The sequence below is a fragment of the Rasamsonia emersonii genome, assembly GCF_000968595.1.
Source record: "Rasamsonia emersonii CBS 393.64 chromosome Unknown ctg1118621759677, whole genome shotgun sequence".
In the NCBI taxonomy this organism is placed as follows: Eukaryota; Fungi; Ascomycota; class Eurotiomycetes; order Eurotiales; family Trichocomaceae; genus Rasamsonia; species Rasamsonia emersonii.
The window spans coordinates 104,094-123,472 of NW_013563339.1; the positions used below are offsets into that span (position 1 = coordinate 104,094).

General features: G+C 51.2%; 7 protein-coding genes across 7 annotated transcripts; 3 read left to right on the top strand and 4 right to left on the bottom strand.

Annotated features, from left to right (window-relative positions):
* Positions 1-534: 534 nt before the first annotated feature.
* On the top strand, positions 535-4,070 carry T310_0435 (Alpha-mannosidase; the record flags this gene model as incomplete). Its single annotated transcript, XM_013476713.1, has 4 exons — positions 535-680; positions 815-1,323; positions 1,385-3,377; positions 3,437-4,070. The coding sequence occupies 4 exons, from the start codon at positions 535-537 to the stop codon at positions 4,068-4,070; spliced, it is 3,282 nt and encodes a 1,093-aa protein (XP_013332167.1).
* Positions 4,071-4,856: 786 nt separating this feature from the next.
* On the bottom strand, positions 4,857-6,308 carry T310_0436 (uncharacterized protein; the record flags this gene model as incomplete). Its single annotated transcript, XM_013476714.1, has 6 exons — positions 4,857-5,144; positions 5,241-5,471; positions 5,649-5,941; positions 5,974-6,049; positions 6,118-6,206; positions 6,251-6,308. 6 exons carry the CDS (start codon positions 6,306-6,308, stop codon positions 4,857-4,859), a joined length of 1,035 nt encoding a protein of 344 aa, XP_013332168.1.
* Positions 6,309-7,498: 1,190 nt separating this feature from the next.
* Positions 7,499-9,182, bottom strand: T310_0437 (F-box and JmjC domain protein; the record flags this gene model as incomplete). The annotated part of the gene is made up of 2 exons (XM_013476715.1): positions 7,499-8,702; positions 8,857-9,182. 2 exons carry the CDS (start codon positions 9,180-9,182, stop codon positions 7,499-7,501), a joined length of 1,530 nt encoding a protein of 509 aa, XP_013332169.1.
* A 742-nt stretch (positions 9,183-9,924) lies between these two features.
* Positions 9,925-11,707, top strand: T310_0438 (RNA helicase; the record flags this gene model as incomplete). The annotated part of the gene is made up of 5 exons (XM_013476716.1): positions 9,925-9,964; positions 10,105-10,179; positions 10,239-10,307; positions 10,368-10,726; positions 10,781-11,707. The coding sequence occupies 5 exons, from the start codon at positions 9,925-9,927 to the stop codon at positions 11,705-11,707; spliced, it is 1,470 nt and encodes a 489-aa protein (XP_013332170.1).
* Positions 11,708-12,329: 622 nt separating this feature from the next.
* T310_0439 (uncharacterized protein) lies at positions 12,330-13,636 on the top strand (the record flags this gene model as incomplete). Its single annotated transcript, XM_013476717.1, has 2 exons — positions 12,330-12,846; positions 12,960-13,636. 2 exons carry the CDS (start codon positions 12,330-12,332, stop codon positions 13,634-13,636), a joined length of 1,194 nt encoding a protein of 397 aa, XP_013332171.1.
* Positions 13,637-13,840: 204 nt separating this feature from the next.
* Positions 13,841-14,743, bottom strand: T310_0440 (Fumarylacetoacetate hydrolase family protein; the record flags this gene model as incomplete). The annotated part of the gene is made up of 3 exons (XM_013476718.1): positions 13,841-14,226; positions 14,352-14,561; positions 14,740-14,743. 3 exons carry the CDS (start codon positions 14,741-14,743, stop codon positions 13,841-13,843), a joined length of 600 nt encoding a protein of 199 aa, XP_013332172.1.
* A 1,055-nt stretch (positions 14,744-15,798) lies between these two features.
* On the bottom strand, positions 15,799-18,222 carry T310_0441 (Checkpoint protein kinase; the record flags this gene model as incomplete). The annotated part of the gene is made up of 1 exon (XM_013476719.1): positions 15,799-18,222. The coding sequence occupies one exon, from the start codon at positions 18,220-18,222 to the stop codon at positions 15,799-15,801; it is 2,424 nt and encodes an 807-aa protein (XP_013332173.1).
* Between the last annotated feature and the right edge of the window lie 1,157 nt (positions 18,223-19,379).

Below are 19,379 nucleotides of genomic sequence, written 5' to 3' on the forward strand. Positions count from 1 at the left end.
ATACTAGCAATAACACCCTAGAGTGCCCCTGCAGTGAGACGTTGTGCACCCCGCCCTTACAGAATGGCCAGCAGGGCCCAGTATCAGCGAGATAATGAGATTCCCTTGCAGAATTATTTGTTAGGCAAGTTCTTCTGTATTCCTGACCAGGAAAGACAAGGCCTGTGACTATTGTCCTGTCACCCTGCCATTGCTGGGAATCCTCGTTCTTCTCTCCGGCCACGTTGTGCCACGGCCAGCAGGCGACCATGGACGGGGGATCCGCATTCCTGGCTGTAACAGCTTTAGCGACTGGCTGGACCATGGCTCGAACTGCCGCTTAAGGCTCGGGCCCGGCCTTGCTTACCCCGCAACAGCAGCGTCATCGTCCGGGGGCAACATTCCAGCTCCTTGCCTCTTCTCTCGAGGCAACCTTGTCCACACCTCCCTTGGCCGTCTGTTCAACTGCCTCAAGCAGACGGTGGGACTCTTTGCGCAGTCGTTGTCTGTCTGATCGTGAGTGATTAATTGCTTGCGTCGAGAACACCCGCCACGATGGGTGGAGAAGCTCCGCTGCGAGCTCCCAGCTCGTATCCCAAGCTGGCGTCGCGTCCTGTCGGCCAGCACATCAAGAACATCTACATCGACAGATTGCGGCAGTTCACTGCTACGGGCCAGTATGAGAAGGAGAATCTGGTTGCGTATGCACTCCTTGTCCCTCTCTTTTTTTTTTCCCCGTTTGTATTATTAGTAGGAGTAGTATTTACTTTCCTGTTCCTCCCAGTTTTGATATGCAGTGAATTACAGACTCAGTATTGTTGATATGGATTTGCAGAAAATACTTTGAAGCCGTTGTCTCTGACCCGGACCATGTCAAACTTTCCGTTTACTCCGTCCCAGACTTGCAGCGTCCGACGTTCGAGGAAGCAGTCTCCCACGAGTTCGAACCTACCCAAGTTGGCGCCTCTTTTGGGCCCAGCTGGTCGACGCATTGGTTCCGAATCCGTCTCACGATTCCACAGGAGCTCCGTCAGAAGGAACGCCTGGAGTTCCACTGGGATGCCGGTAACGAGGGGCTGATCTGGACCGAAAAGGGCCATCCGGTGCAGGGCCTGACTGGCAACGGGGAGCGCATCGAGTGGATCATCCCGGACGCCTGGCGCGACGGCAAGGAACATGTCTTCTACATTGAGATGGCTTGTAACGGCATGTTTGGCAATGCGCCCGGCGGGGACTCGATCCAACCCCCGGATCCCAACAAATACTTTACTCTGAGAAAAGCGCAGATCACCGCGGTGAATCTCGAGGCGCGGGCACTCTACTATGACTTCTGGATCATCGGAGGTAGGTGGATTTGCGAAATTGGAATATTGTATGCGACGATTGTGCTGACGATTGAGAAAAGATGCGGCCAGAGAGTTCCCGGCCGACTCGTGGGAACAACACGAAGCCATGATGGTGGCCAACGAGATTATGGATACTTTCATTGCGGGCAATGGAAGCCAAGAGTCCATTAAGAAGGCTAGAAAGGTTGCGCAGAAGTATCTAGGCGACAAGGTCGATTCGCACAAGGTCTACGAGACGGGCACGGAGCCCATCGTCTACGCCATTGGCCACTGCCATATCGACACTTGCTGGCTGTGGCCGTGGGCAGAAACGAAGCGCAAGGTCGCCCGCTCCTGGTCGAACCAATGCGATCTGATGGAGCGGTATCCGGAGCACCGTTTTGCCTGCTCTCAGGCCCAGCAGTTCAAGTGGCTTAAGCAGTACTATCCCTCGGTATTTGACCGGGTCAAGGGATGGGTCAAAAAGGGACACTTCCAGCCCATTGGCGGCAGTTGGGTCGAGCACGACACGAACATGCCCAGTGGCGAATCGCTCGTGAGGCAGTTCTTGTACGGCCAACGCTTTTTTGAGAGTCACTTTGGCGAGCGTTGTACTACCTTCTGGCTCCCCGACACCTTTGGTTACTCGGCCCAGCTGCCGCAGCTTTGCCGGCTGGCAGGTATGAGCCGATTCTTTACTCAAAAGCTCAGTTGGAACAACATCAATAACTTCCCGCATACCACCTTCAACTGGGTTGCTCTCGATGGCAGTCAAGTGATCTGCCACATGGCACCTGCTGAGACCTATACCGCCGAAGCCCACTTTGGCGACGTCAAGCGAAGCGTGACTCAGCACAAGTCCATGGATCAGGACAACACATCCCTTCTGGTCTTTGGCAAGGGAGACGGAGGTGGTGGTCCCACCTTCGAGCATTTGGAAAAGCTACGCCGATGCCGTGGACTTAGCGACAAGACTGGCCTACTTCCCCGGGTCAAAATGGGCGACTCCGTGGACGATTTCTTTGCCCGACTGGAGAGGAAGGCCGCAGAAGGCACCGAATTTGTGACTTGGTATGGCGAGCTCTACTTCGAGCTGCACCGTGGTACATACACCACCCAGGCGAACAACAAACGGAACAACAGGAAAGGCGAGTTCTTGCTCCGCGAGATCGAGTTGTTGGCGACGTTGGCGACCGTCAGTAACGCCAAAGGCGGCTACAAGTATCCGAAGGAGAAGATTGACGACATGTGGGAGGCTATTCTCCTCTGCCAGTTCCATGACTGCTTACCTGGAAGTTCGATCGAGATGTGCTATGATGACTCCAACGAACTCTACGCGCAGGTCTTTGAGACGGGACAGAAGGTCAGAGAAGAGGCTCTCAAGGCGCTTGGTTTCGATGGCAAGGATGCCAGCAAGGGGCTTGTGGCGATCAACACACTTCCATGGCCTCGCTCCGAAATTGTCAGGATCCCCGATGCCTTTTCGGCGTCAGGCAAGCCCAGCTACGCCCTTGTCAGCGGTGACACCGGCGTGGTGAGTGTCAAGCCTCTAGACTCGACTCAATCTCCGTCGGTCTCGGTAAAGGAACTCAAGCCTGGCGTGTTCCGCCTCTCCAACAGCAAACTGAGGGTGGATGTCCGAGATGGAGTCATCACATCCTTGTTCGACCTGGAAGCCCAGCGTGAGGTCATTGCCCGGGGCGGGAAAGCTGGCCAGTTGGTGCTGTTTGATGACAAGCCTCTGTACTGGCAAGCCTGGGATGTGGAAGTCTACCACCTCGATTCCAGGAAAGAACTCACCTCTGGCAAGACGTTGATCTCCGAGAATTCGCCTCACCGTGTCAGTGTCGTCACAGAGACCCAGATCAGCGATAAGAGCTGGGTCAAGACGACGATCAGTCTATCTGCCAGTGTGAGCGACGAGCCGTCGTATGTGGAGTTTGAGAGCGAAGTCGAATGGCGCGAGACTATGAAATTCCTCAAGGTGGAGTTCCCTGTCGATATTGTGAACACGGAAGCGTCGTATGAGACTCAGTACGGTATTATCAGACGCCCGACCCACTACAACACTAGGTGAGCACCCCGCGTGAATGTTGATGATAGGACATGCAAATGCTAACATGTATCTCCAGCTGGGATATGGCCAAGTTCGAAGTCTGCTGTCACAAGTGGGCTGATCTGTCCGAGTACGGCTACGGAGTGTCGATCCTGAACGACTCCAAATACGGCTTTGCGACCTGCGGAAACCTGATGCGACTGTCTCTGCTGCGAGCCCCCAAGGCGCCAGACACCCATGCGGACATGGGCCGTCATCGCATCCGCTACGCGATTCTGCCACACGCAGGGCCTCTAGACCACCGGACTGTCCGGGCAGGCTACAACTTCAACAACCCACTGATCCTGCAGCCGGCACCGGCATCTGTCAGTGGAAACCTCAACGCATTCAAAGCCATCCGCCTCACCGGCTCCAAGTCTCTGGTCCTAGACACTGTCAAACGCGGCGAAGACGACGAGGACGTCTCCCGCGGCGAGTTCCCCGCGCGCAAGGGCCAGAGCGTCATTCTGCGCATCTACGACTCGCTCGGCGGCAAGAGTCGCGGCACCATCCACACGACGCTGCCTGTTCAGCGGGTGTGGAAGTGCAATCTCCTTGAGGACGATGAGGCCGAGTTGCCGGCGTACAAGAAAGAGGGGGAGACCGGCGAGCTGAGTGTGGATGTTGAGTTGAGGGCGTTTGAGGTCGCGACGTATAGGCTGCAATTGTAGATGTTTTTTGACAGAAGAGAAGTAAACCACTTGGGAAAAGAAAAGTTTGATTGACAATCTATATTATATTGATGTACGGAGGTGTTTATATGGATTGTATAAGAATGTAGCTCCTACACCCTTGGATTAGTATTTGCTGCCAAAAAAAAAACAATGTTCATGATATATAAATCAAGAGGTAGCCAATCCATTCGGAAGGGAATCAGCTTGCTCACAAGGAAAAGGACATGAAGGTATACCTAATCAATTATTATACAGAAGATATATATAAACCCCGTTTGAACAAAACCTTTATTTTTAATTAATCATGAACCTGTTTTTTTTCTCTCTCTTCCCTTTTTTTGGCTTTTTCACCTGACCTGAAGTTCGAACGTCGGACTGTAGTGTACCACCTAGTAAAATAAACAGAACAGAACAGATAGGTATCCTCCAAAAAAAAGAAGACCTAAGACCTATATGTTACATACAGTACATACATACATCAATAAATCAATAAATCAAATCCTGGAAACACCGAACCCCTTTTTCCTTTTGTTTTCCGTCCGCGCGCCGTCTTATCCTATCCTTATCTAATAGTGCCTGGTCGATGAAATAAAATCATACATCTTGAAAGAAAAAGAAAAAAAACGCCGTAGAACCTTTCTTTTTTGTGACCCATGTAGGGAAGTTGAAAACTCGGGATGTGGTGACCAACAAAAAAGAAATGAATGAAATGAAATCGTATATCTCCTCTTAATGATCGTTAAGAGGAAGAGAATCTCTTCGAGGGAACTTGGTATTGATCAATCAATCCCTCCCATAGCTAATCTTTAATCGTTTCGTTGGCGGTTTCGGTCCTTCCCCAGCGGCACCGTCCGCCCCGTCCGCGTCTTCCTCTTTGTTGCTACCATCCCGAGCGGCGGCGGAGCCTCCGCCGCTGGATTTCTTCTTGTTCTTCGAGCTGGCGGGCCCGGCTTTGCCGTCGCCAGACTTGGTGCTGCTCAGACCGGCGCTGGCAGTGCCGTTGTTATGGCTCGATGTCGGGGTCGGTGCGTGGGAGGGAGTGGTCTGCGCGGATGAAGGGGCTGGGGAGTCCTGTGTACATACATGGCAGGTTGTTAACGGCCAGCGTTAGAATAGAACATGGAATTCACCTTCCCCCCTGCACTAAATAAGTTCTCGAGAACTTACCCTCATGAAACTAGCCGAACTGCGTGAAAACACGCGGTCTTGATCAGACACCTGCGCTTTGCGTCTTGTGGCTGCGCCGCCGCTCCCCGCCATGGAGAGTCCTCCTGCCCCGACATTGGATCCTGCAGAGGCTCCCTTGATGTAGTTATCGAATCCCTTGATGATGTTTCCGGCGCTGGTCTCTTCAAGGTACGACTGCTCGAAGCGGTAGATTTGCTCTTCTAGTTGGGCCTATAGCAGGGTGCGCGAGGTTGTCAGCAAACGAACACTTGCAGACAGATATTTCAGGTGCATTGGGAGAATTGTAGGCTTAGTCCAGCAAAGCGAATAATTAACAGAATAAAAAGATTTGAATTGGATGCCCTCGTTTGCACGGTGCGGAAAAGTGACAGACAGCGACTGACTCACCATGCTCTTGTCCATCATCCGCTTTTTCTGCAACGAATCTCTCAAATCTCTCCGCAGCTTCTCATAGTACGGCAACCCCCGATTCTGATTCTGGTCTGTCGTTGTCGTTGTTGTCGTTGCTGTTGTTGTTCCACTGCTCGTACCCCCTGTGGTGGTCGCGGTTGTGGTCGCAGTCGCGGTCGCGGTTGTCCCCGCGCCGTTGGCCGGCGCTGATGATGCCGGAGGGGCGTCTTCCGCCATCCTCCCTAACCAAAGCTCCTTCTTTCGTTGAAAAGAAAGGGCGGAAAAAACGACTGACAAAATGGATGCAGACCGGCGGACTCACATGCGACAGGGCAAGATACCATGCGGAGAGTGCAGGCAATCGGATCGGAGCCGCCAATCAGTCCGCGCGGAGAGAGCTAATTCGAGCACAATGTTTGTCCTGTTTGCACGGGCTGTTGCGTGTTCTCCGCCCATGCCTCAACACCGAGTACGGAGTAAACGGAGGGATAGCTAATATAGTCTCTGGAGTTATTCTGCTGATCTGAATATTAGGATACGACTGACCAGAAGTGTCTGTTTTTGAGTCATTGTATCTACAATTCTCTACACCCTAGTACCTCCGACGTTTGGAGCAGCACCGTCAGTCGCGATCATGGACCATTCGATGCACCACATGGAGATGGACCACGGCGGTATGGACCATGGCGGCCACGGTGGTCATGGTGATATGGACATGGGCAGCAAGTGCAATATGAACGTGAGCCTTGACATAGCCCTCCTGGTTGATACCTGTTCAACTGACAATCCGTGTTTCGTCTATAGATGCTCTTTACCTGGTCCACGAAAGATCTATGCATCGTGTTCCCTCGATGGCACATCACAGGGACAGCCTCTCTGATCGTCTCCCTCCTCGTCATCATCCTCATAACAGCAGCCTACGAGGGCGTTCGAGATCTCACACGACGGTACGAGGCTGCGCATGCACGCCAGCTGAACGCCTATTCTGGTCCAGTCACTGTTGGTACGTGAACACATGATAAACCTGATTTCTGTTAAACACACCCACTTGCCTCATTCCGGTACTTTCCTCATTCCGGTGTCAATCTTGCGTGCTTTCCGGGTGTCTTGGGGTCTGTTTCCAGTACCCGACCAGAACCCGGTTTTATTATTTTTTGTCCGCTATCGCTGAAGCTCTGATGTCTTCTCTTCCAAGACGATGAGAATGAGATCGCCGGCGATTCGGCCATACCACCAGCAGCGCCTGCCATGGGGCCTGCCATCGGTAGCGTGACCGGCAATGCAAATGAAGCGAGCTCACTGCTTGTAGGCAGGGACAGCAAAAGAGCCCTGGAGCGGCGGGGAAAACTCATCATGGCGCTGTTGTATGCGATTCAGGTATTCTATAGCTTCTTTATCATGTAAGTTTGTCGCCTTTCTTTGCTCATAAGCTCTACGGTTTATCTTAATGTATGATTTTCACATACTGATTGCATGGTCTTTAAAAGGCTCCTCTTCATGACGTATAATGGCTGGGTCATGCTCTCCGTGGCTGTTGGTGCATTCATTGGTTATCTGGTCTTTGGAGGCCCGACTGCAACCAAGTCGGTTGCTTGCCACTAAATAATCACTAAACCATCCACAAGGCTTGATATATGAACTGGGTCTGTCGAGTATGAAACCTAATGTCTTCTCGACGAAGTAATATCTGGTTTTGATACCTGTTATGATGTTTTTAACTGCGACTATCATGGTAGCTGTCACGTTCAATGGTGTTCAAGGTCTATTTCATTTGATATAGCGTTCGTCGTATATACCATGCCTACTGCCTTAGAAAGCTCCGTCCAATAGGCTCTTCTCTGCCAAATCTAGGGGACTTCAATGTCACTGGCATCATCATCTCCAAATCCGAAGCTAAATCCACCGGCTCCGCCGTCGTTTGCGGCGCCGTCTGCATCGCCATCAATCTTGCCGTGCACAAGCTCATCCCACTTCCTCTTTTTCCCTTCCTTTTGCTTCTCCATATCCTTGAGAGCCTTATCCAGCAGATCTGGATGCGTTTCTCGCATCCTTTTCACGAACAGTGCATATGGATCCTTGATATCCTTGCGGAATCCAGACACCTGGTCCGCTTTATTCTGTAGAAAATCCAATGCCGCCGTCAGGTGCGCACGGGGGATGAAGTTCTGCGTAATGGCAATGGCCGGCTCCAGGTTGATCACCAAGTGCCACCAACCGGATGGAACGTGCAGGATCTCGCCCTCCCCGCAGATCCCTTCGATGCAGCCGGGCGTGCGTCTCGCCTCTGCGTGGAAGCCCAGCAGCCACTCTGCAATGCTGAGAGGAGAGGTCACTTCGCTTTGGTCTGGCGACACAAACACACCCGGAGGTGGTGGAAGCTTTGATGAGGAGGGGAACATGATCCAGTATTTCGAGCCGCGGAGAACCGCGTTCCACGCGCTGGTGGCGTTGGGATCCTTGTGGAATGTACTGCCCGACCGCTCAGGTCCAATGATGAGCCACTGCCTATCTGGACGGTCTGACTCGAGCACGGCGAAGAGATCTTCCTCGAAGCACGGTGGTGGCCAGTACGCAGCATCCGGTACTTCATGAGGCTGTCCCACCTTGATACCCATCTTCGAGACGAAGCTTCGGTCGAAGAGGTACAGCGGACTCTCGTCGGAGTTGTTCTTCATGTACTCTACGTACGTCTTCAGAGGCCAGTCGACCGCTTCAGCGCGGAAGACGACGTCGCCATACTTCTCGAGGAGGACTTCCGTAGACCATTGCTGGTACACGGGCCATTCTTTAACCGGCTCAGTGAGAATGAACGGCTTGTCTGTCCACGATTCCTGGAACTCTTCCGGAGACAGGTTCTTGAGGCGAGTGATCTGGTTCCTGGCGGGAATGTTGGTGACATAGGGCTCTAATGGGATGTGCGCACAGTAGAAAGGCCGATGCAGTGCGTCCGAGTAAAGATGCGAGCAGTCCAATGTGGGCACCTGGGATGGAAGCAGATTAAGGTAAGTTGAGCGCCATGTTCCCCGCCAGGTGAATTCTTTCGGTGAATCTCTGCAATATTGGTTGTTAGCATCGGATGAGATGTACACTGAAATATTGAAAATTCCCGTCTATTCTTCGAATGCATATACACCTTAAGGCACATATTAAAATAAACCATTGTTTTTTTTTTTGATTAAGAAAAGTAAGAAAAGTAAAATCTTACCGAATGAACAGTGTTTTCCATAATTCCTCTGATCGCGTGAACGCATACAGCGCCTTACAAGTGCGTCCTATACGCAGCAAACTCGACGCATCCAAGTACTCAAACAGTGTCAAGATCACCTCGTCGGGCAGAGCCTTGAAAGCTCCAATTGCTGCGCGAAGATCCCGGGATGCAGTCAGGGCATTGCCACTCGGCTTCACCCCGAGGGGATGGCAGGGAATCTCATCACTGGACTCCAAGGGACTCTGCACGCTGCCGTTACTCCTGTAGGAAGAGGCGAGGGACTCAGGCGCCTCACCGTTGCGGAGAGACACAGACGCAGTCATCCTGCCCCGGCAGAGGAGTTGCCCGTCTGGGGAAGCCTCGTCGACCAAAATTGGCGGCACGAACCCTAACCAGAACGAGCAAGACACTGGCCACTGGCTGATTGGCTGTGTGCAAAGGCGGCGGGTACACGAAGGCGTTGCGTCCAAAGTTGGGCTTCCTCGGCCATGCCCGTCGAAAGACTGCCAGATCAGAGCGAAGCCGGCCTCAGAGGGGGCCCATGAGGAAGCTAGAGAGGATAGAATTACTCACCAGGCCCGTGGGCCATGGAGACCAGTGGGAAAAAAACGCTGATAATAATCATCGGATGGCAAACCAAGAAAAAAAAAGTGAGGGCGGCAAAAAAGTGGATGGGGCAGCCAGTGGTGGGAGAGAGGCCAAGGCGCAGTGGGCGGTGGGCGGTCACTGTCTGCACTGCGGCGTTGTGGCAGACCCGCGCTAGCATGGAAAATTTCATGGCTTCGTTAAAAAAACTACCACTCCCACCTCTCTTCTTCTTCACCACCTTCACTGCATTTCACCACGACTGATTTGCACCACCAGATACTAGGATCTGTCAGCGCTCTCTTGCCATAGAGAGCCGTGATTCTAGTCTACGAAACGCCTCTTCTCGTCGCGCACTGCTGCTACAGCACATCCTTCGGGATTTGTGGCTCCACGCTCTTCGCCTGTAACGCAACATCTACCCCACTGTCGACCGATCACAGCACACGCCTGTGATCTCCCAACGCAACAGCTACAATCATGGCTTCTTCTGGAAAGGGTTTGGAGGAGGTCCCTGAGGGTATGCATCTCTCCAATTTTCTGGGCGATTTCGTGCAGCTACTCGTGAGATTTCACCTGTGGCAACACTTGATCTGCACTTTTTTCTCCCACCCAACGACAAGACTGATGATCGCTAACCTGGTGTTTTGCATCCAACAGGACAGATTGAGTCTAACTATGACGAGATCACCGACTCCTTCGATGCTATGAACCTGAAGCCTGAGCTGCTTCGAGGTAAGTTCAACATGGTGGGGTAGAAGGCCGCTCTTGGGCATGAAACTGATAGCGATCAGGTGTCTACGCCTATGGTTTCGAGCGCCCCTCTGCTATTCAGCAGCGTGCTATCATGCCTGTCATTAGGGGTAGGTTTCACAACTGGATTATCCATTTATTGAAGGATGCAGTCTAACACCTGTCTCTAGGCAACGATGTCATCGCGCAGGCTCAGTCCGGTACCGGCAAGACTGCCACCTTTTCCATTTCCGCCCTGCAGAAGATCGACACCTCCCTGAAGGCTTGCCAGGCCCTGATCCTGGCTCCGACCCGTGAGCTTGCCCAGCAGATCCAGAAGGTCGTCGTTGCCATTGGTGACTTCATGAGCGTTGAGTGCCATGCTTGCATTGGTGGTACCAATGTCCGTGAGGACATGAAGGCTCTCCAGGACGGCCCTCAGGTCGTCGTTGGTACTCCCGGCCGTGTCCACGACATGATCCAGCGCCGTGTCCTCCGGACCGACCAGATTAAGATGTTTGTCCTCGATGAGGCCGATGAGATGCTTTCTGTAAGTTCTCGTCCGATCTAGCCCCCCTGTACGACTGCCACTAACCCCGTGTAGCGTGGTTTCACCGAGCAAATCTATGACATCTTCCAGCTCCTTCCTCAGTCGACCCAGGTCGTCCTGCTCTCCGCTACCATGCCTCAGGATGTCCTCGAGGTCACCACCAAGTTCATGCGTGACCCTGTCCGCATCCTGGTCAAGAAGGACGAGCTTACCCTCGAAGGTATCAAGCAGTTCTACATTGCCGTCGAGAAGGAGGAGTGGAAGCTGGACACTCTGTCCGACCTGTACGAGACCGTCACGATTACCCAGGCTGTCATTTTCTGCAACACCCGCCGGAAGGTCGACTGGCTTACCGACAAGCTGACGGCTCGTGACTTCACTGTCTCTGCCATGCACGGTGATATGGAGCAGTCCCAGCGCGATGTTATCATGAAGGAGTTCCGCTCTGGATCCTCCCGTGTGCTGATCGCCACCGACCTGCTGGCTCGTGGTATCGACGTCCAGCAAGTTTCTCTGGTCATCAACTACGACCTGCCCGCCAACCGTGAGAACTACATCCACCGTATTGGTCGTGGTGGTCGTTTCGGTCGTAAAGGTGTTGCTATCAACTTTGTCACCGCTGATGATGTCCGTATGATGCGCGAGATTGAGCAGTTCTACAACACCCAGATCGAGGAGATGCCCATGAACGTTGCTGGTAAGTGGGAGACTACTCGATCAACTGTGATGCGTAATTGGATGCTGACAGCTGCCTGCAGACCTGATCTAAACGACTTACGTCCCGATTCCCTGTTTCTCTTTGTCTCAGGCAGATCCAAGAGGTCGTGTACTCTTGGTTCTGGACTTGAGAAAAGGGAGACATTATTAGGAGCCAGTCTGGGCGTGGAGCTCACTGGTTTTGGCAGATTCTCAAAAAGTGGCTTTCCTAGTGTACCGCATGTAATTGTTCCTTACAGCGGTCTGCCGAGGATACAAGGCTGAAAGCTCATGTACAATGCTTTCCCGTCTTGCGTCTTCGTTCCCTACCACGGCCGCCAATTTCTTTTGTAGTCTCTTGTTCTCGTCCAGATCTTTTTGCCTGTTCGCGCGTTCATATTTACGGTTCCCATCTGGATTTCCTTCTTCGCTCTGTACCCTAGCTTTGTCCTTTGGTTAAGCATGAATCTGTCATACTTGATCACAGGATAAGCGAATGACATCTCTTCGTTCGGGCGCTTTTGATTGTCCTTTCTCAAGACATGAACAAATGAGGCAGTTTGGGCGAACGGACGAATGAATGATAATGACATGAGGTGGTTGCATACCTGATTCATTTGCAATAGATAGAGGTAAATGCCATTTCTTTCTGTTGATAGCTTAGGTCTGCTCACGTAGTCATGTTACCGTTCTTTCCAAATATGCTCGCCGTGGGCTGTTGTTCCTTCCCGATTCTGCGCCTTCCGCATTGGTGGAACACGTCCGGGTGCTGTTCTTCTCCCTCAGGGACGGACCCGTACTTTGTTCATATCCTCGACGTTCGTCGAAGGAAGGGATTCCATTGTCTCGCTTTAGATAACTGACTGCCAAGCTGCTCATAATTCATAATTTGCCATCCTGGATACCCATGGCTCCCCTGGATCACCCCGATCCATCGACAAACAAAAGCTCCCTGCTTTGGGCCTACCACCTCCGTCAAGAGAATATACATCTTGTAAATCGAATCGATTGCATTGGATTAGATGTTGTTACTGCCAACGAGACGACTCTTGCAGTCCAGCAGAACTGTTCCAATCTCGAAAGGAGTGTCGAGAGATTGGAAAAGGACAATCGTGCGCTCAGGGATGAAATCAAGTCCCTGAAGGAAAACCTTTCCAAAGCTACCGATCTTGCTTTGCAGATTGGATCGAAAAAAGATGATGAGACGACGGAGCTCCGAGCTAGTATCGAATCACTGAATTTGCGTGTCAAAGCCATCGAAGACGATGGCGCTGAGCTACGAGCCGGTCTCAGCAATGTTGAGAACAAATGCGCATTGATTGTCCAGAAGCATATCGAAGCATCGCGCGGGCCTCTTGAGGAAGTGATACGCTACTCGCAAGGGGATGCAGGGAGAGAATTGTCTCAGGAACCTGCAGATACGAGTACGTATGCGGATATATATAGTAGTAGTATATTACATGCCTGGAAGTTGATGCGTTTTTGTTACTATGAACTTTATTCTATTGCCTTCAATTGACTAACGATGCATCTGAAGGACGCAATCAACAGTATGAAAACGCCGCAGGTTTGAAGAGGCCATCCTGTGTCAGCACCGCTTTGTCAGAAGATATGCATTGCGAGAATCCGGAAATGAGTGTTTCTAAGCCTCAAGACAATCGAGATGAGTCAATAACGATGATTCCCGACTCAATGCCTTCACATGGCTCGATTCTTCCATCTCCACGACCGCTGTCAACTCAGCCAGTAACTGGGTTACAAAATGTAGATACCAGGACCAAATCTCCACTGCTGTCAAAGCCTTTATCCCAGAAGTTGACCGAGAATCAAAACCAAAGTCTCGAATGCGACCTCGAAGGTTTAAAGCAGAACGAAAAAAGCCTTGCTGAATATTTTTTAATGGCAGAACGCATTCGATCACAGCTTCCTCGACGGAAGCAAGAGGGTGTCATCGTGGAGGCGTTCTATGAAGGTCTTAGGGATGGGAATATCAAACTGTCCTTGGAACGATCCCTGGAGGGAGCTGGATGGACATGGAGCACCCTGGAGATGTTCTGTCGACAGCGTTCTGCACGCAATAAAAATATTATAAACGCAATGCAAGAGGCGACAAAAGGGGTTGTACCATGGCCAGAGTATGGCAAAAGGAAATCAAAGAAAAGAAAGAGGCACCATATCTCCAAGCGTCCGCTTGGAGAGGATAACGACAATTGACAACATGTTCAACGGAGCCCAATCGCCAGGCAATGAGATGTAATGGATCACAATATCAAAGCGACATTCAGATTTACTGCCGTGCATGATAGTTATCTGAGTTAGCTGATGCAGGGCTTTTAATTGTGTATGTATTTACCGTATTTAAAATACAGAGGGTATATATAGACCAGTTCTTTCTCTTTCCCGAGTCGGGACCATTGTTTAAGTCTCCTTGAATTCATACCGGCCGTCGCGGTCTTTGACCTCAACCTCGATTGTCCCCTCCTCCAACACCTGGCCTCCAACCTCGATCGTCGCTTTCATAACATCTCCCGACTTCACTTCGCCGACTCCTTTCGGCGTGCCCGTCAGAACCAGGTCGCCTGGCTCGAGCGTCATCACGCGGGAGATATCAGCCAACTGCCTCGGGATGCGGTACAGCATCAGACCGGTCGAGTCTGCCTGGCGCAATTCATTGCCTACCGAGAGGCGCAGGAAGGCATCGTGAGGATCCGGTATCCGCGATTTGGCGATCTGCTGCGAGATGGGCAGGAAGGTGTCGAAGCCCTTGGCGATCGACCAGGGCAGACCTTTGCGCTTGGCCTCGTCTTGGACGTTGCGTGCAGTCATGTCAATGGCAAGGACGTAGCCTTAATAGAAGCCAGAAGGGTCAGTCGCTAATCGCGAATTTGACAAGGGACAGCGAGAGGGGAAATGGCCATTGCAGACTCACTATCAATCGCATCAAGCGCTCCCTTGTGATCCTCCGGGTCCAAGTCCCGCACAGTACGCCCCATCACGAGACCCAACTCCACCTCATAGTGTAGATTGACGCCCTTGGGGCGCAATACCGGTCCCTGGCCAGGTAGGAGGATGGACGACGGCGGCTTCAGGAAGAAAAACGGCTGCTTTGGTCGTGTGTTGTTGAGTTCCGCGATGTGGTCTCTAATCGTCAAGAAGAGAGAGGATTAGCAAGACAGCGAAAAAATTGCGCTCTTATTTTTTTGGCACCAATTTCGCAGACCGCATACAGCGTAAGGACTCGAGCATCGCAAACAAAGAGCGCGAGGAGTACAGTGCAATGAATGAATGAATTAATGGCATTGGCATAGTCAACTTACGCATAATTTCTTCCAATACAGATCACTTTCCGACAATTGGCCCTTATTGACGCCGCCATTGTTGTCCCCTTTTTTTTTATGCCCCTCCCCTTTTTTTTTCTTTGCCAGAGGTAAAGGGCAAAAAGAGTGAAAAGTCGCTAATAGTTATGGAGGTAAGTGGTACTGTACAGACTTAACGTGCGGAGTACAGGTTCCGCATCGGAGAGATTGCCGGAAATGACTCCGGCTCGAAGGGACGGGACCGTCCGGGGATCTAAAAATATTTAAACCGCCGCAACTCGGTTGGTCCACTTCAATGAAGTTCCCAGGGGAATGGTGTCTCAGACTTTCAGTCTTGCTACTTAATAACTCATGTATAATAAGTGGTTGAATCAATCGTCACTGGTATGGACTATTATGGCACAAATACGTTCTCAAGGCACTGAAATGGAGCCATAAAGATAAAAATCGAGTCCGAGAGAAAAAAAAATCAGATTCATTAAATTTATAGTATCGACTCAAGAAACATACACAAAGGAAAATCTGTATCAAGCGACAGACAGAAATCTTGCATGCAGCGAGATAACGCCTGGAGAGGAGGAAAAGAAAGAAAGAAAGAAAGAAAGAAAGAAAAGCCAGTCGCACTCGAACATGACTCATAAACGTATAGAATCCTCACACTTTTCGTATTCAAGGGCGAAAGCAAAAAAGAAAAAAGAGAGGGAAAAAAAGAAAGAAAATTCAAAATATAGACAAGAAGTAGAAAGGGGGGAAAAAAGACAAAAATTATTACAGCCGGAAACCAACAGGCGCCGCTGCAATGCAACACAAACACAAACAAAAGTATATCCTGAACATGCAACGCTTGAATGCACCCAAGAGACATACATAAGCCAAAGACGTAAGTAAGTAACCCAGTCAAGACCCAAACCAATCCAAGACAATTCCATCAGGTGCCAAAAAAAGATCCGACACAGACAAGGACAAGAAACGCCCCCAAAAAATGATGAACCCAAGCTCCAAGAAAAGAAAAGAAAAAGAAAAAGAAAAACGAAAAGAGAATCGTCAAGAGTGGACACGTTAACGGTTTTGGTCGTCTTCAAGTGCAGCTTTGATCTTCGTGAAAAACCCGGCTGGCCATGCAGCGACTTCTTCGTCCTTGGGGATGCCACGGATCCGACAGTGATTCACTACGTTCGTCAAGATCCGGCTCAACATCTCCTGAGAAACAGGGACGGTTCCTTCCAGCTGCGCCTCAGGATACAGGAATGGATCCCGGTCGCTAAGAAGCTCCTCCACCGTCGGGCGAAGTGTCTGATCCCGTTGCAGACACCGTTTCATGGTGCGCATTAGCCCCGGAGGAACAGTCACCCCTCCAATGGCAAAGGCCGGAAACTCGATCGCAACTTTGGGATTGGGAATCGCCATGATCCGTTCATAGTATTTTGCGATCCGGGCGAATGGCGGCTGCCCATAAACCATCTTGTACAGGATGCATCCAAGACTCCACACGTCACTGGGTTTACCCAATTTCATCATCTTCCCCACGCTTGCCGGCAGACCCAGGGCGGCGTTGGAGTCGATCAGGGCTTCCGGAGACATGTAGTTAGGCGTTCCAACTTGCTGCTCGCGATGCACATTCACAGTGTTGTCTTGGATTGCATTTGCAATGCCAAAGTCAATCAGCTTCAGTCGGCCTTGAACAAGAAGAAAGTTCGCCGGCTTCAAGTCGGAGTGCACGATGTTGAACTTGTGGACGGCCTGGACACACTCCAGCATTTCCTTCCAGTAGTACCGAGTGAAGCTTATGTCGAAGACGGCATCTTCCGCATTGAGGCGATACGTCAGGATCTTTTCCAGATCCGACTCGCCGATTTCCATGAGAACACTGAGAGTGTGCTTCTCGGAGTTGATTTCCCAATCGAAGAGCCTAACTACTCGATCAACGTTTTCGAGCTTCTTAAGCAGATCGATTTCGCCCTTATAACCGGCCAAAGTGAGGGGGTCAACATCCTCCAGATTTACCCGTTTGAGGGCGAAGATCTTATAGTTTTCTGCCATCACCCGGTAGACACGCGAACTCCCACCCCGCCCAATGCAATCCAAGCGGGTAAACACTTTGTGGTTGATTGACACCTGGTTCCGCTTCTTGCGAGACTGCGATGCCGTCGTCGCTGCACCTCCCGTTGCTGTTGCCGTCTCCAGTACCGACATCTTGGGTGGTGGAGGCGGCGCCGCTCGATGCGGAGTGTTGCTACTTCGCGTAGATAGGGGCTTTCGGGGCGAGACGGTGGCCGGAGGTTCATCGGAAGGCTTTTTGTCATCATCATATATGACAGAAAACTTTTCAGGTTTATTCAAGAGGCTGAAACCTGAAGACTTAACTTTCTTGAATGTAGGCGGCGGATCGTTTTCTGGATCTTCTGTGGCGGGCATGGATGGTAGAGGGGGAACTCTATATACGGGCTGCGCGCTTGCTCTTGCTGATTTTGAGGAGCCATCGGAAGCTGTCCCCGGGGTGGATCGAGATTGCGATCCATAGGACTGTCCTGAAAATGGTCCGTCGTTTGACTCTGGAGCAGTTGATCCAGGCTTCTCTTCGGGGTCGATCAATCTTAATCTTGGTGATGTAGAGGTTTTGGCAGGTTGCTCAGAGGAGCCGACTTCATCCTTGTTTGTATTCGGAGAACCGGACTCTCTGTCTGGAGTTTCCTTTTCATCTGGTGCGGGCTCATTGTTTTCCTCACTCTGTCTTCGCAGGACTCCTCTCCTGGCAGGTCCATTGAGGAATGAGCCGGTGAGTCTCCCAACTCTTTTGACACGGAGTGAACTATGCAAGCCAGGCTCTTCCCCAGGGCGTGTCCGGAGTACTGACGCAGTACCCAATCGTGGAGCGTATTCTTCATCCGTACGAGCCCTTTTCTCGTCGCTGGAGAACTCTGAACCGTTCATGTGGCCTAAGCTGTCTTTCTCGGAAGACCGCTTCTGAGTTGGTGATATCGACGACGGCGAACGTGTGCTACTTCTTGACCCAGTAATTCGGACACTGCGTGTTCGTGGCGCCGGGGTAATAAAGTCATTCGAGCGCTCCCTCCAGTCTGATTCTGCGCCTTCTTCTTTCGAAGCCACTCGCACAGATCCAACTCGCACTACTCGCGGGGCAGGACTGCCGGTAGACTGCTCATGAGGAGAAGCAACTCGAACGTGTCTTTCCGGTCTAGCAGCCATTGAGAAAGAACCATGATCCTTTTCAAGAAAGCTGTTTCTTTTGGCGCTGGTCTCCTGGCGTGGAGAAGTATCCAAACTCAGAGCGTCTCCTTCCAACAATGCCTTGACGGAGGCGCTGAACTTGGGTTCAGGCACCTCCTCGTCGGAGCTATCACCTGCGGAATAACGTCGGGAAAAGGACATAGGACCATTGCTGAATGCCGAGTTATTCGATACAGGCGAGGTACGACCGGAGTTATGCCGGGAAAGCGAGGATCGAGACAACTGTCGTGACATTGATTGTCGGTGAAGACTGCTGGTGTTGTAGCTGGACGAAATGGGCGTGGGGGAAGCCTCAGTGGCCATATTATACTGTGTCACCGTGCCCTACAGTACATTGATAAAAGTTTCCAACGGAGGCTTCCAATGTCGGCTTGTTTGGTCGATTCAATCGTCTACGATGCTCTATCTTTGCTTGAGACGAAGTTGAGATAGTGTTGCATACTAGCGCGGACTGTAGTCACGTGAATTCGTGTATCAACAGTGATCTCCCGGGCAACCGTTGCTTAGTCATTGTATTGCTCTGTCACGTGACTTGACGGTTGCCGCGTTATTCGCGTTGCGCGACGCGGCGTGTCAAGAAAGGAAATATCCTCGCCCCGACCAGCATCATCGTTGGGAAGCTGGACTCATTATTATTGTTGTGGCTATGTGTTGCTTTTCACTTCCCTGAAAGTCCACAGTGGATTTGGGTCTGTTCCTGAAAGTCACAGCAACGCAAACTGGACAGTCCAGTCCTACAGTACGGACAAGCATCAACATGCGAGTGTTAACATTTTTGGCTATGAATATAGTTCCATTCTCTCTGGTGACGAAAATATATTTCTGTGATGCCTACCCTGTTCGGAGGACTCTGTAAGTCTGTATGGAGTCATGGATTGACAGTTCAGCTTATGCCATACAAAGACCATTCTGCGAGACGAGAGAGCACTAGTGATGCAGCACCGCGCTACTCCGTACTGAGTCCTACGCCCTACCTAGCTCCAGTCTAATGGCTGAATAGTCTAACGGCGGATGCCAATACCGGCAATGAGTTGGCCTAGGTTGCCTGACAGGTCTCACTCCACTCCTGACAGCGAACGAAGAATACCAATCACCAAAGGCTGGCCTTGAGGACCTTTTTTGTGTGTTCCTCCTGACTAGAGAGGCGGATACTTTCCGCCTGCTCCGGTTGAAGATGAAGTCACTTGGAGACTCCTTTCTATTTCCCTTGGGCCGGTCTCGACTCTCCAGCTACAGTCTTAACGGCGTCCATATTCCTATTTTTATCCTTTTGACTCTCGATAATTAGGTGCCAACACTATTGTTGACCGAGGCTTGCAGACTTGAAGCATCTTCTTTATGAATTATTCCAATTTCGAGCGCCTTTTTCCCCCTTTTAGACAAGTTTGTGA